The sequence below is a fragment of the Chelonoidis abingdonii genome, chromosome 1 (assembly GCF_003597395.2).
Source record: "Chelonoidis abingdonii isolate Lonesome George chromosome 1, CheloAbing_2.0, whole genome shotgun sequence".
Classification (NCBI taxonomy): Eukaryota; Metazoa; Chordata; order Testudines; family Testudinidae; genus Chelonoidis; species Chelonoidis abingdonii.
In genome coordinates this window covers 366,344,390-366,364,354 of record NC_133769.1, presented here as the reverse complement: position 1 = coordinate 366,364,354, position 19,965 = coordinate 366,344,390, and the positions used below count along the sequence as shown (strand labels likewise).

Sequence of the window (19,965 nt, the reverse complement as noted above, 5' to 3'; positions counted from 1 at the left end):
GGTGTTGCCCAGGCACCAGTGCACCCAGCAGCAGACACGCATACAATGGCTACAACCCTACTTCCCCCACCCCACTGGCTCTCCTCAAGCGCAGCAGAACCAATTTCCTTTCCCGCTTTGCAGCAATGATTCCCAGAGCCACCTTCAGAAGGATTTTAAAACAAGCCACTAAAGAAACCAGCACAGCCCCCACAGTCTCCCCAACTGGCTCTTCAAACTATTGCTCTGTGTTCCCCCCAAGCCCCGGGCCTTTCCCAAGAATGACTCAAGAGCACAGTTTGAAAAAGCCCAATTCTTTTTTTGCGGAAAATCCTTTAAAAAAACAATAACCCCCTCTACCACCACCCTCCCCCAATTCCCCACTTTTAAAAGCACATTGTCAGTTTGGGAAAATCAAACATTTAACTTTTGTTTTCTTTCGTTTTCTGTTTCTGGTTCTTCATGGGAGGGGGGGGGGGGGGGGGATAGACTATTTAAAGCAAACCAACAAAGTGCTGTGAAAATGTTCGTTCTGGTCTGGCAGTGGGTGGGCTTAGCACCGCCTGCAATGAACTAGCGGAATCCCAAGGGGTGGGGCTGAGGCTTGAGACCAGTTGAGAGACTGCAGGTCACCCGAGCCTTAGCTAAAAGGCCAACTCGCAGCATAGCTGGGCGAGACAGAGAGGAGACCTGTGTACACCACCCTCCGGACCCTGCTTGAGACTCAGATCTGCTGGGAGCAGTTAGGCAATTCCCCAAACCCCTAACAAAGGGGAAAGGCCCTCGTTAATCTGTCTGATTTACGCTGAACTGGTTTGGTTCTTGAGGAATAAACCCATCATTCAAGAGAGGCACCAAAATTCCTCAGGTGTTGGGAGTTTTCTTCCCTGCCCGGGTTGGTGAGATGGCCCCAGTGGCCGAGGAGCCATTTTCCCTGGGCAAACATTTTGATGAAAAGTTTTCCACCAGGGAAAGGCAGCGTGATCTATGGCCCCTCGCTGGGATCGCAGTGTCATGGAGTCCCCAGGCGATGCTCTGGAACAGCTCCCCACAAAGCCAGTCAGGACTTTGGGGAGCCTCCTCTCCCTGAGCCGGCGGATGGTTGCATGACGGCTCCAGAGAAGAAGACCGGCACAGAATGCTACGTACACTATCTCACCATCCGTGTCTCCCCTGGGAGTCCTTTCTTAGTTCTTCATCCTCTCCCCTCTCTCTATCGTTCCTCTACAGAGCTGCCCCAAGGCGGGTCCTGGGAACCACAGGTCCTGCACCCCACTTTGCAGTCAGGTGGATCTTAGCCACCTAGTAAAACAGAGTTTATTCGATGACAGAAACAGTTCTAAAACAGAGTTTGTAGATACAGCGAACCGGACCCCTCGGCCGGGTCCATTCTAGGGGTCAGTGAGCCAGACCCAGTCTGCACTTCACTCTCGCCCCAGGCAGCTCCAGACTAACAACTCCTCCACCCCTCCTCTCTGCTCAAGCACCTTTCCGGCCAGGCTCACCTGATCTCTTTGTCTCCAACACCTTCAGCTGGCACCTTTGCAGAGGAGGGGCCCAGGCCATCAGTTGCTAGGAGACAGAGTGTCTTATTCCACCACCTAGATACTTAAGAACTGCCTAGGGGACACTGAGGCACCAACACAGTATTCAAAGCAAACATCAAGAACATTCCCAGTTCGTCACACGCAGTACAGAGTGTTTTACCAATTCCAAGCGAGTGGGGGCGAGCCAGAGCCATTCCCGCCCCATGGCTGGCTGGAGACCCACATGACACCAGTTGGTGCTACCCCCTTTGGGAACAGGGTGTTCCCACCATCCAGCAGCACAACCGGAGTTAACTGGTGCTTCTCCTGCCCGGGAGGGAACCAGAGCACATCTTTGTCCCAGGCTGCCAATCCAGCGTCCTTCACCAGTGCGACAGCTGCCTGTATAGACATTAGCCGGAGACAGTCATCAGTCAACGTGGAAAGCCGCGATCTCCATCTCCGGGCTGGTCAGCAGCAACCAAGCACTGGGCGTGATGAATCTCAGGGGTTGCTAACACAGACAGGTCCGTTCAGACATGGATTGTGTCATCCGCACTCCTGCAAGTGGGCAGTGCTGCCTATGGCAGGTAGCCCTTTAAATAGCACTGCCCCAACATCCACACCTGGGCTGCTCAGCTGCTAACTTTCTAATCCTCCTCGCCTGCAGAGGGCACCCTCCCTCCCCACATTCCTCTGCATAGACTGTCTGCCAAAGGTGACCCAAGCATGTGCTGCCCCTAGTGGGAAGGATGAATTACTACATGCTAAAAGACTGTCCTTGCCCTGCCGGCTCTTACATATTGTACTAATGCTGTGGTTGCCTTTTACCTGGTTCACACAAAGATCAGAGATGCAATCTCCTTGCAGGAGAATATGTCCTACAGCCCAGGGGGATTTCAGGGGGACGGGTCACCCCTTAGACGAGCATATGGGTTTTTCTTTTCTATGTTAAAAGAAGTAAGTTGCATTTCATTTCATCCCAAAGACTCTCTCTTCACAACCAGGGGAGAGAGGCTGTCAGATTCCAGCACAAAGGAGATGCCCATTGCTAGAGGATTGCTGACTACGTTTCTCTCTGTGTGATTAATGAGGAAATTGCTCCTGGAAATCCACTGGGGACCAGGATGTAAATCTGGAACAGAAGTTTGACCTAGCACAGACATTCAGCGTTGCTCCGTGGACGGGGGTTTGACCACATGAACACAGTCACATGTGCTCTTCCAAGCCAGTTTAGATGAGCCGGCTTTAAAGTGGACCAGACTGTGACAGGCAGGGCACAGATCCTGTATGGCTGGAGTGGTTCATCCTGGAAGAACCCGGAGCGCTGCTGTGGAATTCTGGACACTGCACTCTGAGCCTGGGCTGTCAGTCACTCTGGTTTGAGCCTAAGCCCCTTTTCTGTCCACACATAAATCAGTCTAACTCGGATCAGCAAGTGCTATGGATGCTGGTCCTAGGATCCTGCTGGGGGCGTGGGTCAGAGTCTACGGTTCTGTGACCCGCTGAGAGCTGAGGCCAGGCGACAGGACTCAGATCTGGCTCTCCGACAGCCCAGCGTTTGGGGATTGTAACATGCTGCTAGGGGACAGCCAGAGCTGTAGGCCCCAGTGTTACCTTTCTGCCTTAGCACGAGAGAGCTTTGCTAGAGTATGACTGTGGGTCAGCTCCCGGCCATGCCAGCCTGTCTTCCTTCCCAGCAAACTGGTCCAAACTGCAGCACCGGCAGATCAGGCCATGCTCGAGCATATTCAGGTCGATTTGCTTGTGTGTTAGTATAGATCAAAATACCAGCGAGCTGTGTAAGAGTGTATGGAGCGTGTGAACTTCATGAAAACGAATGGGACGTTACTTGTGCTGTTTTCACGTCTCTGTTCCTGTTAGAATGCAATACCGAACATTTACGTTGTGTCTTGTGTGTACCCTGGGACTAAACAACCCTTCCAAGACATCTTGGGAAATGCTAATCAGCAGCGGTTCCAGGTACCAGCGCAGCAAGTGCGTGTGTGGGGTGGCAAGCCGCGGGGGGTGCCCTGCCGGTCCTTGTGAGGGCAGCAGTCGGGCAACCTTTGGTGACTTGCCTGCTGGAGGTCTGCCAGCTCTGCGGATTCGGCGGCAATTTGGCGACAGCTATGCCAAAGCCGCGGGGCCTGTGGACCTCCCGCAGGCAAGTCGTTGAATCCGCAGGACCAGGGACCTTCCGCAGGCGCGCCGACGAAGGCTGCCCGACTGCCGTCCTCGGGGCCGCAAAAAAGCTACAGCCGCCCCTGATGCTAATGAAGGACTTAAGGACTTTAACAGCAAATGCTGATTTCAAAGCAAGTGGCCATTATGTGTGATGGTCGGAGGCCAAAAGATTAAGTGCCCTCCTCACTCCCCATCGTCAAAGGAAAAGCCCAATGGGTAAAGAGATTGTCGGCTAGCCTTCTCTCAGGAGAAGATACAAGAATAGATTCAAAGAAAGATCCTTCCTCTCTGGACTGTCTGGACTCTTACAGGGAGAGGTACCAGATGCAAAGCAGAGTTCCCCAGAGGAAAAGACTTTGGGGAACTGGCAATTTATTACAAACTGTGACTCACCTGTGTATATTTTTTCCCTGCTTTAATCTCTCAAAAATTCTCAATCTTTAGTTAGTTTACTGTAGTAAATTTGCCTACTAGTGTTGCCTTTGGTGTAAGATCTGGAGTGCCAACTGATCTAGGGTAAGTGATGGCCTTTTGGGGGCTGGGAGAAACTTGAGGTGGTGTGATTTTTGGTGTAAATGACCTGCTATAACAAAGCCCGGTTTGTCTGGGTGGCCAGATAGACTGAAGAGTCTAAGAGGACTGTCTGTGACTCCATGGTAAGCCTGGTAGAGTGACCCAGGAGTTCACATTTGTTACTGGCTTGGTGAAATCTAATTACAGAGCACACTGCCAATTAGGGGTGCCTGCCCTGGGTTCTGACAGTCTGCCCTGAGGTCAGCAGTCCTGGTTGCGAGCCACTGCAGACAGCGTCAGAGAGATGCTACTTGCCTTAACCACGCCTAACAGAGACATTCAGGGACCTCCCACCTAAGCTGCTCAGAGATGTCTCTTTGCACTGCACAGCCTCTCTCATTCTGCATTCGCAGGCAATCATACGTTCGTTGCTCCTTAGGAGTCACTGCGCTGCCGCTGATTAATTTAACGGGTGTTTGACAAACCCTCTTCTTTCCCAGCAGCAGTGGGGTTATACTAAAAGTGAAACCCGTTTATTAAACAACAAGCCTCTGGGTTAGGTGATGCCAAGGATAAGGAGTGACGACAGGAAGGGTTACAAGCAAAGAAAAGTAAAGGCTGCTTCTAAGACTAAAACCCCAATGTAATCAGCTTGCGTTCTTGGTCAAGACGGTTTCCCCGCTTCCAGGGCCTTCTCCAGCGTGACAGGCTTTTCCAGCCAGGATCCATCCTTCCTGCCTCAAAATGCTGCGTTCGTCATGTCCCCGCAAGAGAGGGATAACGCAAATGTCTTTTTGCCCCCTTGTGTCACCCCGAAGTCTCTGTATCAGGAGCCAGGAAGGCATCCTGCTGTTGTTTGCTTCCTGGAGACTCCCTGTGCCTCCTGCCAATTCGTATGTAAATGAGGCTTCCAGGGTTTTGATTCCACCCTGCTTAATTTGCACTGGAGACCCGGGGACAGATCTGCCTGCCCTCCTGTCTCCCTTTGGTTGGTCACAGACTTCAAAGCATAATATCAGTGTAGGGTTCATACTGACATTTCGCAGGGAGATGGATCACCGGGGTGTCACCCCACTCTATTGTCTGTGATGGTGCAGGAGTATGGGATACAAACAGTTGATTCAAGAGCTTGTTGGTTGGGGTTCAGGCCCCCTGCTTTTCCCCTGGTGTGGCTGGGCCCTGATTGTCACAGGGATGCTCAGCTCCGGTGCCTGGGCCAAGCCCACAGTTGAACTTCAGATCTGGGTTTGTGGATGAATTCCAGCCCGCAGCAGGGCAAAGTTCAGCCGTGGTGATGCATTTGGCCCCGCCTCTAGTGCTCCGGTCTGAGATTAAACTTGTGAACCCAATTCCGGCCAGAGAAGCAAGTGCCATTGGCCTAAGTGGAGTGCCACTTGCCCCGCTCGGCCCTGGGCTCCCGGTGGCTCAGATGCTAGCTCTGAGCACTCTGGCACTGCTCGGGGTACCCGTCAGAGTGCCTGTCTCCCATGCCGGGGCAGGCTGTCTCCAGCCCATCCCTGGTGGCTAGGGAAGCCTGCGCCTGATTCTCCAGCTGCTCTCCTTGGAGCATCTTCTGTGCCCTGGGCTGGCTCAGAACTGAGCCTTCTGCTCTTGTGCTTTCAGGGATGCTGTCCTCAAGCAGAAGCAGGTGGGATGCAATGGGCTGCCCCAGTCGGAGCTCCAGGGCAAACCGATGGACAGCCTGGCGGCACCTTTGCCTCCTGATAAACAAGGTAGGAAGAGGCTGGGGTGGGATAATGCGGGGGTGGGGTGGGGTGGAGGGGGTGGAGCAGGAGTCCTTGTGTTTCATCCTCTGCCTTTCTGATGGAGTAGTGCTCAGTTACTGCAGTGACACGTGCAGGGCACAGATAGAAATCAACAGCTCTGTCGTGGGGTATGTGGGAGAGACAGACCATGAAGCACATGGGATAGATCGATGGATGGAGAGGGGGGAACATGGGATGGATGGGGGGATGGAGGGATGGAATGTGGAGAGATGGAGAAGGGGATATGTGGGATGGATGGATGGAGAAGGGGGGTACGTGGGGGGATGGAGGGATGGAATGTGGAGAGATGGAGAAGGGGATATGTGGGATGGATGGATGGAGAAGGGGGGTACGTGGGGGGATGGAGGGATGGAGAAGGGGGTACATGGGATGGATGAATGGATGGAGGGATGGAGAGCAGGGTATGTGGGATGGATGGAGAGCGAGATATATGGAAGGGAGGAATGGATGGATAGATAATGGGGTGTATGGGATGGATGGATGAGACTGGGATTCATGGGGTGGATGGGTGGAGAGGGGGGTACATGGGCTGGATGGATGGAAAGGAGTGTAAATGAGGTGGATGGATGGATGGATGAATTGATGAAGAGAGGGTACTGGGGTGGATGGATGGATTGATGGAGAGGAGGTACATGGGGTGGATGGATGGATTGATGGATGGAAAGGAGTGTAAATGGGATCGATGGATGGATGGATTGATGAAGAGTGGGTACTTGGGATGGATGGATGGAGAGGGGGTACATGAGGTGGGTGAATGCATGGATGGACGGAGAGGGGGTACATGAGGTGGGTGGATGGATAGATGGAGAGGGGGTACATGAGGTGGGTGAATGGATGGATGGATGGATGGATGGATGGATGGACGGAGAGGGGATACATGAGGTGGGTGGATGGATGGATGGACGGAGGGGGGGTACATGAGGTGGATGGATGGATGGATGGACTGATGGAAAGGAGCGTACATGGGGCGGATGGATAGCTACCTACCCATCTGTGGTATCTCACCAGACATCACCCAGTCTGCAAATGCCAGCATGTGTCCCCATCCTGCTGCCCCTATTATCGCCCTAGTTTTGTGTCTCCTCTGCACTGGGCTGACTTTGCTGTCTTGCTTTGCAGTGCTGATAAACCCGCTGGTGGACAAGGACTCGGGGGAGGTGGTCGCTGTCATCCTGGTAAGTGAATGGAGCTAGTGGGGAGGGGAGAAAGCTGGAAGGGCGCAGGCCAGAGGAACCGGCAGCCAAAACATGCTCTGGGGCCAGCCTTTGTATACAGAGGGGCCTGTGCTGCAGATTGCACAGCCCTTCGCAGACGGGCTCCTGGCTCCCCACCTGCCTCCCATGTGACGTAGGAACCTATGCAGTGGGATGCAGAGGCTGCTTAGTCCCACACAGCCCCAATACGCTGGCTTCTCTTGGCCCGGAGACCGTGGGCCTGCCACGTGCTCCCTAGCTGAGGGGGCTGGGCTTTAGCTCAGGCGGAAAGGGGGGCGATTTGCTGCCCCAGGCCCTGGGCCCGTCCCTGCAGGGGACTGACGGGCCACCTCTCCCTGTAGCCATCAGCTGCAGGCAGGGCTTGGATCTGATCGGTGCATGGGATGTGCCCACATAGGTGCCCAGGATTGCCTCCTGCCCCGGCTGTGTCCTCACATGGGTGCCACCAGCTGAGCAGAGGTGGGGGCAGATCTCACAAAGTCTGGCCATACGAGCGTTAGTTCCTGGGGGGTACATGGGGTGGACGGCTGCCACTGGCTTCCCACCCATCTCTGGGCTGCCCAGCTGCCGCTGGTCACCGTTAACTTTACAATGACCAGCCTGGGGCAGCGGACGTGGGAACGGAAGCTCTCTGGCTCCCTCTGGAGGTGAAGCCAGAGAACTGAGGGTGCCTTGCTCCCTGGCGCTCAGCTGTATGTGCTGCTCCCTGGCTCCCCCTCTGGGAGAAGGGTAGAACTGCGGAGGGGGCCAGTCATTTTTCTTCTATTAAATGGAGCCCGGGGGCCACACCGGAGCCTGTCCATGACTGGACAGATCAGCCCCCTGCTGGGTTAGGAGCTGTCAGCGTGAATGCGCTGCCCCTTGCTGAGATGGGTCAAGGTACAGCTAAGCTCATCAGCTATCGCCAGACCCCCATCCTCAGCAGGGCGCACTGAGCCTGGGCACCTACCTGCTCCACTCCCCACGGCGCCAGAGCACCATGTACTGGCCAATGAGCATGTCACTGCTGCCCCCTCAGTGGTGCACTGGGAGCAGCACCAGGCCCTAGACTGCAGCAGGAGATGGTAGGTGAGTGCCTTTAGAGCAGAGGGCCGGGGTTCAACTCCTGCTTATGGCTGTGGAGTCCCGTCTGGCCGCAGGGCTGTTCTGGGTCGTAAGCTGCTCCGTTTCATGTCAACTGCTCCTGTGCAGTCAGGGGTTTGCACACACCAGCGTAGCGCAGGGAGCTATGGCTGGCTGGTACAGGGACCGCTGCAACTGGCAGCTCCTGGGGTGACTCAGCAATCAGCTGTGTGCCAAGAAGGCTGTTGCGATGGTCCTGGCGGGAGCCAGGAGCCTGGCAGGAGTGAGTTCTTCTGAATGCTTGCGTTGAAGTGGATTCCTCCCAGCCCGAGGCACACGTGAAGGGGGCAGCGAGATGAAATGCAAGGTTAACAAAGAGCCCCTCTCTGCATCTTGGCACATACTGCCTGGGCTCAGTCCTGAAAAGGTGCCGATGCCATCGGGGAACACGGCTCCCGCTAATCAGCCCAAGGAGCAGGGAGAGAGGAGGGTTTAAGTGGATTAAGGAGCGAGACAAGCTGCAAGAGATTTTTCTCCAACGCTTGTTAAAAAGGAATTAAGATGATTAACAAGCACTGACCTTTCTCAAACTCACGCATTGGGCCCATTGCTGGGGAGCGCTGCTAGCCCCGCTGCTGTTCACACACACGTGTGTTCATGTACATGCCAAGGGCTTGCACAGATGTGACATGTTCTCCTCTCTGCCACGTGGCACCTCCGTGCATGAGGCCCATGCACCAGTCAGACATGCCGCCAGCTGTGGGAGGCTCCTGCGGGTTTTTCACAGGCATGAGGCAAACATGTAGTCCTACATATGTGATGTACACGTATGTCCTTTCACACACACGACCCAAGCTGTTCAGTTCAGGGGGACTTTATGGGTGTGACATGCTAGACTAGTGATGCCAGAGTGTCGAAAAGAGACAATGGCTGTCACAGGCTGATCCCAGTTAGCAGGGTCCATTCCTGGGAGGATGGTGGGTTACAGGGTAGTTTTAAGACAGCTCCGTTGATTTCAGACCTGCATTGTGCAACAGGGCTGCCTACAGTAGCAGGGGACCTGGGCGGTCCTGCGCAGCCCTATGCCCATCACACAAAGCTGCCTCTGCTGTCAAAGCCACCTCTGCATGGCACACTTGCGCCCTTTCACATACGTAAATCCCTTCCCCACTTTGTCCCTCCTCAGCCCCCTTCTCCCTCCATCCTGTCCCCACCTCCCAAATGGCAGAGTTCAGATCTAGCCCCAAAGAGGCCGTAGGTGCAGCTCCGTGGGGCTCCGTCCAATTTCGGCTCCCAGGGGCAGGTGCTGGTCATGTCCCTGGTCTGTCCAGCTCCTTCCACGCCATGGGCACTATGGAAATACAGTCACTGCCCTCAGCGGCCTGCCCTGTGCTAAAAGAGCTGCGCCAGTTTCACTAACCTGATCTGGCATAAAACCCTAATGGCGACACACTTAAAAGGTTGTCTAAGGGCTTGGCACTGGTGCCCATCCCTGTAAAACATCAAAGCAACAGGGACACAGACGCCAATGAGTCTTCAGCTCTTCCTCCTCCTTGAAGTCAGAGCTCGGCCTGGGATAGTTGCTCATTTGCTTTCCCCACTGTATCCAGCACACGTCCGGAGACTCCATGGGAAGATCTGCCAATCCGAGCCACCCTGGCCCATTCAGCAACTCTCATGCCGCGCCTCTTCTCTCAAACAGCTCACGCTCTAATTCACTAATGCCACTTCCAAGTGGCAGCAGGCCCCCCTGAGAGCAGGTGATTCTGTTACTTAATGACTGATTTAGGAGAGCAAACAGCCCATTAGCTCGCTGGCGATGCCTGATATCTCAGAGCTGAGTGGGGAAGCAGAGCCCTCGCTGCTTCCCATGGAAAGCGCCTGGCACTGGTTCAGCTTCTTGGAACAATGAAGAGCGAGGAGCCTTGCTGGGCCGTTCTTGGATACCGTTTTGGCCCAGCTTGTCAATGTTGTCAGCCTGCAAGCAGTTGCTAAGAGCAAAGCGCTAATTAATTAGAGACAGTAACGAGCTAGGAGCTACACACACACCAGTCTGAAAGAGGGGGACAGGGGATTGGAATTGGGAAGCAAAGAAAATACCCACAGCCTCTCTGTCTGTGCAACCACATCTGTCTGCCACGCACATGCCTATGTGCTGTCACACACATGTGCATGGCAGACAGATGGTGTTACACAGACAGACACACACAGGGGTACATGTTCTAGCACACGTGCTGTAACACACAGCAGTACATGTTCTAACACATGTACTGTAACACACAGGGGTACATGTTCTAATGCACACATACTGGAACACACGGGTACATGTTCTAACGCACATGCAGTAACACACATGGGTACATGTTCTAACATGCAGTAACACACACGGGTACACGTTCTAACACACATGCTGTAACCCACAGGGGTACAAGTTCCAGCACACACATGCTCCCCCAAGTGTAAGATGGGTTCCAGCTGCTAAGGTAGCGCTGAACCCCAAATCCCTGAGACTCTGGGGGTTGAGAGCTGAGGACAGCGGCTGGCTGCCCCGGGCATGCTGCAGCGCAGGCAGCAGTGGAATCTATCTCCTCTCTGTCAGTGCCCCCGGCTTCTCTTTTCAGGTGTGCTGGTGATAGTCATTTCCCAGGTACCTAGTGTGAGCTGGTGGGTGGCCGAGAGCCGCTACAGTGCATTGGAGGAAGAGAGCTAATGAACCCAAGCATGTCTTACCGGGAGCCAGGGAAAAGGTGATCACAAGAGACACATGTTGCAAAATGGTTGACGCACACACCGCAGTCTTGTGATCTCTCCACACACCCACGCTCTGCCACCTGTTGTGTATTGGGGTGAATTTGCTTCTTCGCCCGGCCAGCGTGACATGCCACAGTGGCCGGCACAGGGAGCTCTGAGCTGGTTGACAAATCACCTGTCTAGATCAGAGCAGGCTCCTGGCCTGATGTGCTGGAGTCAAGCAGCGCCTCACTGACTGATGCCCAGCTGAGCTCTCTGTTTGTCTTTCTGGCCCTGGGGGCAGGCAAAGCCTGGGAATTGCTAGCCCTGGCGAAAGCCAGGTGGCTGGGCAACCTCCCGCCCCATCAGTCTGGGTTGCTGTGGAAAGGTTTTTGCCGATCAATTAGTCCGAAGTGGGGCCTTGCTCCAGTGCCATTTCCCCGCAGATCCCAAGAGTTCTCCAGACACTAGTGAGTTGGCAGCAGGGAGGCGTTATGAGACTCAAAGTCTAGGCCCATCTGGTGCCTTCGCGTAGTGCAGGTGCCTCCACCAACCCAACTGCGCCCCAGGGTGGAGTCCATTGAATAACACTGGGGTCCTACCATACTATCACACGCAGCCTTTCCTGCAGGGCAGGGGGTGATCCTGAGCCGGTCGAATCGGCCTCACTACAAGAGCTCTGTGGATTTACAACGGCTGAGGGGCTGGTCTCCAGGCTTGTCCCGGAGCTATGCCACAGCTTCGAAACAGTCCCTTGGAGGTCCCCGGTCAGTGGGCCAGACGCCCAAGGGGACCCGCTCCTCCATAAGGGGCAGCCCCACGGATACTGGCTTCAGCTCTCCTGCATGGCGAGGGGGCTGCTCTCACGACCCAGATACTGCTACAGCGAGGCCAGGCACACATCTCCTGTCTCCTGCCCTGCTCCAAGGGCAGATTTAACCCTCTTGCCTCCACCAGGCAGTAACGCAAAGTACAGGAGGGAAACTGAGGCACGCATAGGCATCATAAAAATATGACAGAAGTTATCACTTCATCTGCAGGCTCCAGGTGCTGCTCCAGAGCCCATGGGTGTCAAAGGATAGCGCCTCCTTTGGATCAAGCCCCAGGGCTGCTTTTGCCCAACGAAGCGTTGCTCTCTAGTTGTCCAGCTGCTCTGTTGGCTGTCGCCCCCTAGAGGTTGAAGATAGGAGCTGGAAATGGCAGGTTGAGCGGTTCAAGCTCACCCCCTGGCTGCGCCATCAGCTGTCCTAATCCAGCGCAGTCTGGGCAAGCCACCGTGGACGGAGAGCTAGTCTCAGCCCAGCTGCCTGGCTGGGCAAAGCACCACTTCCGGCCATGGCTGGTGAAGCCTGAGCTCGTCTGCACTGCTGCTGGCGTTGCTGGACGTCTGAAGTCAGCGCGGCGAGATCAGCTGTTACAGAGCGACGGGCATGGTCCTGCGGCTAGTGGGGGCAGCTTTGCAGCTGCAAAATCCCTGGATTTCCTAGGCCTTCCTCCCAATTCCCACCTGTGTGAGCAAGAGTCAAACAAGGCCCTGGAGTGGATTGAACCGGCCTGGGTTTCTATATAGTAAATGGTCCCAAAGCGAAAGCGTTGGGTCCCAGAGAAAACCCTTCTTCAGAGCGACTGCAACGTAGCACCAGGCTGGGAGTCAGGCTTGCTAGATTCAGGATTCCTGGATCCTGTTCCGAGCTCTGTCACTGATGCCTGGAGACACTAAGGGCAGCTGCTTCCTGGCTCCCTGCCTCAGTTTCCCCAATGGTCTGGTCAGGATAAAAACACTGACCTACCTCCTAGGCCGGTTGGAAGGCTTAACGCATTGGCATTCGTAAAGGCCTTTGAGATGTGTGCACAGAAGGAACCGGGAAGATACAAGCTAGTCTTGTCAATGCTGTTATCGATGCTCATTGACCTCCCAGCTTAAAGGCCTGGCCCAGCCCGGAGGTGGCTTTTTAATTTGCTCACTGTTGTCTGGCTGACAGCAGTATGGCTGGCTGGCCCGTTCCCGGTCTGCTGGCCGCTAGCTGTGGGCAGACGCCACCAGTACAGTTGGGTTGAGCAGTGTGTGCCTACCCACATTGCTGGAGGCCAGAGATGGCCCCATGGCTCAGAGGCGTTTGGATGTGGGCTCACGGCTCTGCGGAGAACAGGGTGATGTCTCTGGTGCTCCCTGCTCTCCCGTGGCCCCCAGGCAGCAGGGCCGAGCTAGAGGCACAGGTGGATTATCTGGACCCCATCGCGTCCTGCTGGACCTGCAGGACAGGGATGCTAAGGGCGTGAGAGAGGCCAAGGGCGGCCGGCAGAGCAGGGCTGTGGAGGGAGAATTGGCTGTGCTCTGGGAAGGATAGTGCAGGCTCCAGTGCTCTGGTGAGCTGCGTGGTGCTCTGGGAAAGGGCCAGCTCATTGGGGGGTGCGCACAGTGCCTGCCAGCAGGGGGCGCAGCGCTGCTCATCCATTTCTGTTGCTTTCTTGTTGCCTATTGACTGTTCATTTGCCCCGTGCGATTCTCACCCATCTGGCCCTGGTAGTCCCTGGCGTGGGGCTGGCAGAGCTAGGTTGCTGCAGGCCTCAGCAAATCGGGGGACGGGCGCAGGACTGGGAAGATGGGGAGGCTGCTGGTCAGCACTGAGAGCTGGGGGTGGGAGACTGGGGTTGGCGGGGGTGTCCGTGTCCTCACTGTCTCTCCTTGCCCCACCAGGTGCACTGTGGGAGGCTGAGCGAGTCGGATGAGCAGAACCTGCGGGTGCTGGAGCAGCATGTGAGTAATGCCGGGGCTCCCTGCCCTGCGCCTTCCCCAGCACCTGGCGGTGCCCCCGCTGGATGGGGCTACAGGTCTCTGCCAGCCAGGGTGCCCAGGAGATCAGTCACACTCCTGCCCAGTGCCCCTGCTGCCCAGCTCCCTGGGGCAGCCTGCCTCAGCATCAGCCAAAGGGGACTCCGGCGCTGGTGCCCAGTCCTTACCCTGGGTGCCAGAGGGGGAACGGCCTGGCAGCGCACCCTGGGGGAAGCTGTAGAGGGTGATGGCAGGTTGGGGGATAAAGAGACTCAGTGACCTGTAGAGAGTGTGTGTGTGTGTGTGTGTGTGTGTCTGTGCGCGCGCGCGCACATGCATGTGTACAGGGGATCTGTGTGTGTGTGTGTGTGCGCGTGTGTGCGCAAGCATGTGTGCAGGGGATCTCTGTGTGTGTGCGGACGCCTGTGTGTGTGTGCACGTGTGCAGGGGATCTCTGTGTGTGTGTGCACACCTGTGTGTAGGGGATCTGCGTGTATGTGCACACGTGTGCAGGGGATCTCTGTGTGTGTGCGTGCACATCTGTGTGCAGGTGATCCGCATGTGTGTGCGCATGTGTACAGGGGATCTGTGTGAGTCTGTGTGTGTGTGCAAGTGATCTGCATGTGTGTGTACGTGTGTAGGGGAGGTGTGCTCTGTGTGTCCCAGGGGTTTCTCTGAACAGGTATGCAGAGGGGATCTGCACTGGTGGGAGCGGGGATGTGCCGGGGTGGGATCAATGCATATACACATTTTCTGGTGTCTGTCTGCAGGAGGAGGCCTCCCTCCCCATCTGCTGCCCCTGGGTTAGAAGCCTCCCTTTGCTGTGCCTGGAATGAGAATCATCCGGGGGATAAGAAATAGCCAAGCCATGGCGGGGGGTGGGCGGCTGGGAGAGCAGTAGTGGAGGGAATGGCACCAGACAAACCTCAAATCTCCAGGTTCCCCTTGGCTCAGCAGGGCTGGCCTGGAAATTTCATCCGCCAGCCGGCTTTGTGGGGAGCTCTCCCTCCTTCCTCTGCCTGGTGCTGGCGCTGCCCCCTGCTGGTCACAGCAGCAGAGCCAGGTCCAGAGGAGCAGGATCTGATCTCCCTCCCGGCTCCCATTCTGAACCATTTGTCAGGGATGGAGAACCCACCATGATGACTTACCAAGGGGCGCGGTGCACTCTCCATCCCTGGCCATGTTTAACTCACGACAGGATGGTTCTCTAGATCTGCTCTAGGAATTATAGGGGAACTTCTCTGGCCTGTGTTAGGCAGGATCACACAGGTCCCTTCTGGCTCTGGAATCGAGGAACCCTGGGGACGTCCAGCTCCAGAGCCAAACTCCCTGGGTCAGCGCCCACCTCCGCAGTGAAGCTTGGATTCAGAGAGTTTGTTCCTGCGGCTTTCCCAGGCGCTAGCGTGGCAGACGGACGAGGCCTGGCTGTGTCTCACAGAGACCTGTTGCCACCCCAACCTGGCAGGATTCACCTCACGCCAGGGAAAGACCCCAGCTGCCTGTGACATCTGAATTGACATGCAAAGGCGACGCCAGAAGCGCAGGGTTTTCTGAGCTGCTGAGTGGATCAGACCGATGGCTGCTGTGGAACGGCCAGGAGTCAGTTACTGTGGCCGCCCGCTGACGTCATAGTGACGAGATGGGCCTGATCCCAACTGTGCTCACGTCAGTGGGACCGTTGCCACTGATTTCACTGGGCTAATACTTTCCTGCTGCGCTGGCCCAGATGGGCTCTGCCGAGTGAGTCTTCAACCCCACCTGGCCTCTGCTGAAACCTTCCTGGGGCATGGCCCCCGGCTGGGAAGTGAGAGGGCACCTCCTCCGGAATAGAAAAGTGGAGCAACTAGAAACTGCTCCGTGATTTCACCACTTCAGCACAGAGCGAGGAGAAAGGCCTCCTCCGGGATGGATGAGCTGCTAGTTGGTTGAGTGCTTTAGCACCCTCGGGACAGAAGATCCCATGTATATGGAAGATATATTCATTATGACAGTCCCTTGTCCTTCTCTGCTCCCGCCGTCAGGAGATCTCCTAGTGCTTTAACAGCATTAAATCAGTAAGTTAGCAGAGGCCCCAGCTAAGATCGACTCCGCTTCCGCTAGGTTCTCCCCGGACACGGCGTGAGAGGAGGGCCCTGCCCCATACAGCTTAAAATAGACACGGGCAGCAAAGAGTGGGAGAAAGGAGACATTTGTCTCCCCGAAAGCACAGAAGGATAAAGAGACGGAGTTTATAAAGCCCTCCTCCTGCTGACCAAGCCAGTTTTTAATCCTTTCCTCAATTATTTTTGACGAAACCTGAAAAACAAAACCATTTTTGCAAAAAGAACAGGAATACTTGTGACACCTTAGAGACTAACAAATTTATTTAGCATAAAATCCACTTCATCGGATGCATAGAATGGAACACACAGAAAGAAGATAAATATTTATCCATTCTATGCATCCGATGAAGTGGGTTTTAGCCCACGAAAGCTTATGCTCAAATAAATCTGTTAGTCTCTAAGGTGCCACAAGTACTCCTGTTCTTTTTGCGGATACAGACTAACACGCCTGCTACTCTGAAACCATGTTTGTTTCCCTGCCCCCTTCCCCTCTATGGTCAGAGTCAAAAGGGACAAAGGGGAAGGAAGTTGGGGGAGGAACAGAAAAAGGGGCGGAGAACAAGCAACGGTGAAATTAACGTGGTCACACACGTTTTGGAATAAAGGACAAATGGTTCTTTTTGGAGCCTGCGGCGCTAAGCTGATCATGAAGTTTTATGAAGAAAGCTTGAGCCCTTTGCAGCCGGCTTGGCTGCTGGCAGTGACTGCCTTCCAGCCTCGGTGGCACGGGCACGGCCACCGGGAGTGGCATGGGCTCAGCTTGATCCCTGCGTAGTTCCTAGTGGTTGCGGTGGGTGGCATCACGGCGTCTAGGGAGACACTGGGTTTTTTCAGCCTTCATTCTCGCGATAGAGGAACCGGGGCCAAGCACCGGAGAAAAGCCAGCTCTCGGCAAAACTTCCCCAGAGTGGGACGCTGAATGCCGTGCATCACCAGCCGTTTGCCAGCAGTGCAGTGGCTAGCTCTCGGGCTAGTGGGAGAAAAGCAGCGCCACTCGTTCAGGAGCCAAAGCCCCAGCCACTCTCGGAGAATATGGAAATCAATACGGTCTTGTCAGGGCAATTAAGGCGGCTGAGTGAGTGCTGGAGAGACCCGGCAAGATTCAACACACACCGTGTGCAGCACGCGGCCCTCGCGGGGAGTTTGGCTAGATCTGGCTTGTCTGTGCACTGTTGCCCTCTGCTGCGTCGATGGGGAAGTGCTCTGTTAATGTCATTGTCATCGGAGCACCCTGCAATCTTTAACGCGCTTATCCTCGCACGCCCCTCTGGGGAGGGCTGTGATCCGCTTTGTACAGAGGGGAAACGGAGGCACTAGGAGGCTAAGTGACTTGCTCAATGTCCCACAGCGTGTCCTTATCAGAGCAAGGAATAGAACCCACGTTTCCTCCTCTCTTGGGCAAATCGCTGGGCCTCTGTTCCCCATCTGCTAGAATGGGAATAAAGAGCCTTCCTTTGTCTGTTTAGCCCCATGAGCTCTTCCGGGCAGGGCCCGTGTTGTATCTAGCTAGGTGCAGACAGCACCCCAGTGTGTGTGTGTCTGCTGTGATCTGCAGCTTCACCTGGCTGAGAAGAGAAACTCAAAGGGTCGGTGCCTGTTTTTTCACTGGGCTCCTTTCTCCCAGCCCACAAACTCCTCTGCAGCTCTGGGTACCCAGCTGCACCGTGAGTGTAGTTACACAGCCAATCAGCCAGGGCTGCAACACTTATTGCCACCTCCTCCGTTCCTCGTGCCTAACCCAGGAGATCCCCTGCTCCCCTGGGCACAACGGAAGTCTAATTTCTGCAGCTAGGTGCTTCCTAGAGTCACTATGGCAAAGCGGCAGCAGGAAGAAGTTAATCTTCAAGCATCTTCCTCCTGGTACTGACTCACCGCAGGATGCGACTCCGTACGGTGCTGCTCTCCGAGCCCTGGAGGATCATTTTAATCCTCGACTCAGTGTTGTTGCCGAGCATCGCAGGTCCTATTCCCATGTACGGATGCCTCACGAGGCCACTGACCTCGGCGTAGCTGTCTTTCCTGAGTCACGAGCAACCTGTGAATTTTCCACTTGCGCAGATTGTGACGAACTGGGACTGTTCTTAATGTTTGCTCTGAACACTGTGTTGGTGCCTCAGTGTCCCCTAGGCAGTTCTTAAGTATCTGGCAGAGCAAAGGGCCAGTGCACCTAAATGCCTGGCACTCTGTATCCTAGCAGCAACTGATGGCCTGGGCCCTCCTCTTGCAAAGGTGCCAACTGCAGTGTTGGAGACAAAGGGAATCAGGTTGGACCTCCTGGCCCGGGAAAGGAGCTGAGGAGGAGGAGGGGCTGAGGGGTTGGTTAGTCTGGAGCTACCTGGGGATAAGGAGTTGAAGTGCAGACCTAGGGGTCTGGCTCACTGCCCCCCAGAATGGACCCGGCCGAGGGGTCTGGTTCGCTGTATCTACAAGCTCTGTTTTAGACCCTGTTCCTGTCATCGAATAACCTCTGTTTTGCTGGCTGAGATTCACGTCTGACTGCCTAAAGTGGGGGTGCAGAACCCTGTGGCTTCCCCAGGACCCCGCCTGGGTGGGGCTCGCTGTTGGGAAGGACACGGAGGGGCAGAGGAAATGCTGAATGCTCCAAGGAGAGACCCAGGAGGTGAAGACGTGTGAGGCTTTCTTGCCTGGAACAAGTCTGGCTCCGAGGGAGAGGAGGCCTCCCAAAAGTCCCTCCTTGGCTTTGGTGGGGAGCAGTTCAGAGCATCGCGCCCCGGGGACCTCCGTGGACAACTGGGGTGCAAAGCGGAGGGGAGATACTGGCAGACCCCGTGGAATGGGCGATTCCTGCAGGTAAAGTGGACTGGGGGAGCAGTAAAAACAAAGGAGGGATAATGAGGAAACCAGGGCGTTGCTTGAAAGGTCTGGAGAGAGGAGGACACCCCGGTTTTCAGGGGGCAGTTAAACCTCTGGGAGGTGACTGTACCGCGAGCAGGACGGTTGGAGTAACAGGCCCCCCTGAAGGATTCAAGCGAGCAGTCCTCAGGGGCGGAGGAGCTTGCCCGCTCGCCCGGGGGAGAAGAAGGTTTTTTGAGTTGCAGGGTTTCCCCTGGGGATTGCAGGAACCAAGTTCCAGGGGCGGAGGAGTCTGCAGCTCGACCCTTGAAAGAAGGTGGGTTTTGATCACGAGAAGGGCTTGGCAACACCAGGGGTTTTCTTCCCCTGGGAAACCCATGGGGAACGCAAGAGCACACAAAGGCCCTGAGAGTCCCCAGGCCACTTGGGACGGTGAAGGATGGCCCTTATCACCAGCTCCTTAAGAAGACAATTAATGATCCTGGTTGCACAAAAGAAGAGAGTTACCGCATGGGGGAAGCTTCCACCAAGGGCAACAGTTCAATCGTGCAGTTGGAGGAGGAGGGAACCGCTCTGAGGGAGATTCCCTGCCCCAGAATTGGGCTACAAGAAGATCTGGGAGCAGCTGGAGCAAGCAGCCAGGCATCCCCGAGAGTCCGGTCCCAACCCAGACAGGATCTTCACGAATTTGGGTCCCATCAGGGGGATCGGAGAACGGATGGGATTGGAAGCAGAAAGCCACTGAAGAGAGCGAGAGGACCCATAGAGAGACGAGCAAGGGCTGGTGGAAAGCTTGCAGGAGAAAGCACCGCAGCACCATGGGACTGGTTGATTGGTGGAGTTGGGGATCATAGGGGGTGCTCCAGGGGTCAGTGGAAACACGCTGCAGCGGCAGGCCCTGGGACAGAGGAGACTGTGGGGTGGTGCAGCCGCAGAATGCTGAGGGACTGTAGGGACCTGGTGTGAAGGTTCCCCTGGGGTGAAGCCCCTCACCCTGGCCTAATGCCCGGGATCCTCTGTGCAGACGCAGGAGGGTCGGACTGGCTGGTTCCATTGGGGTTCTTCCAGGAATATCGGCTGGGGAGGCCCTGTTTGGGGGGTTGACTTGTCTCCCCTTGGAACAGGGATCCCGGCCCCTGCTCCTGTAATGCCGAGGGTTTTGAAATTTAAATCCAGGGACGCAATTGGGGCTGGATGGAAAATGCGGTCCAGTGGGAAATGCAATACCGGGCCTGGCCGAGGGGCCGGCTGGCTCAGGATACCTGCCTACCCCTGTAA

The 19,965-nt window shown here is 55.6% G+C and overlaps 1 protein-coding gene across 2 annotated transcripts in view; it reads left to right on the top strand.

Annotated features, from left to right (window-relative positions):
• The window catches only part of PDE2A (phosphodiesterase 2A), a 380,823-nt gene that overhangs the window by 300,424 nt on the left and 60,434 nt on the right, over nt 1-19,965 (top strand). For both annotated transcript variants that reach the window (XM_032792466.2, XM_032792477.2), the window contains 3 exons: nt 5,829-5,938; nt 7,112-7,167; nt 13,697-13,756. In XM_032792466.2, the coding sequence (XP_032648357.1) occupies nt 5,829-5,938; nt 7,112-7,167; nt 13,697-13,756 (226 nt within the window). The remainder of the gene's footprint in view (nt 1-5,828; nt 5,939-7,111; nt 7,168-13,696; nt 13,757-19,965) is intronic.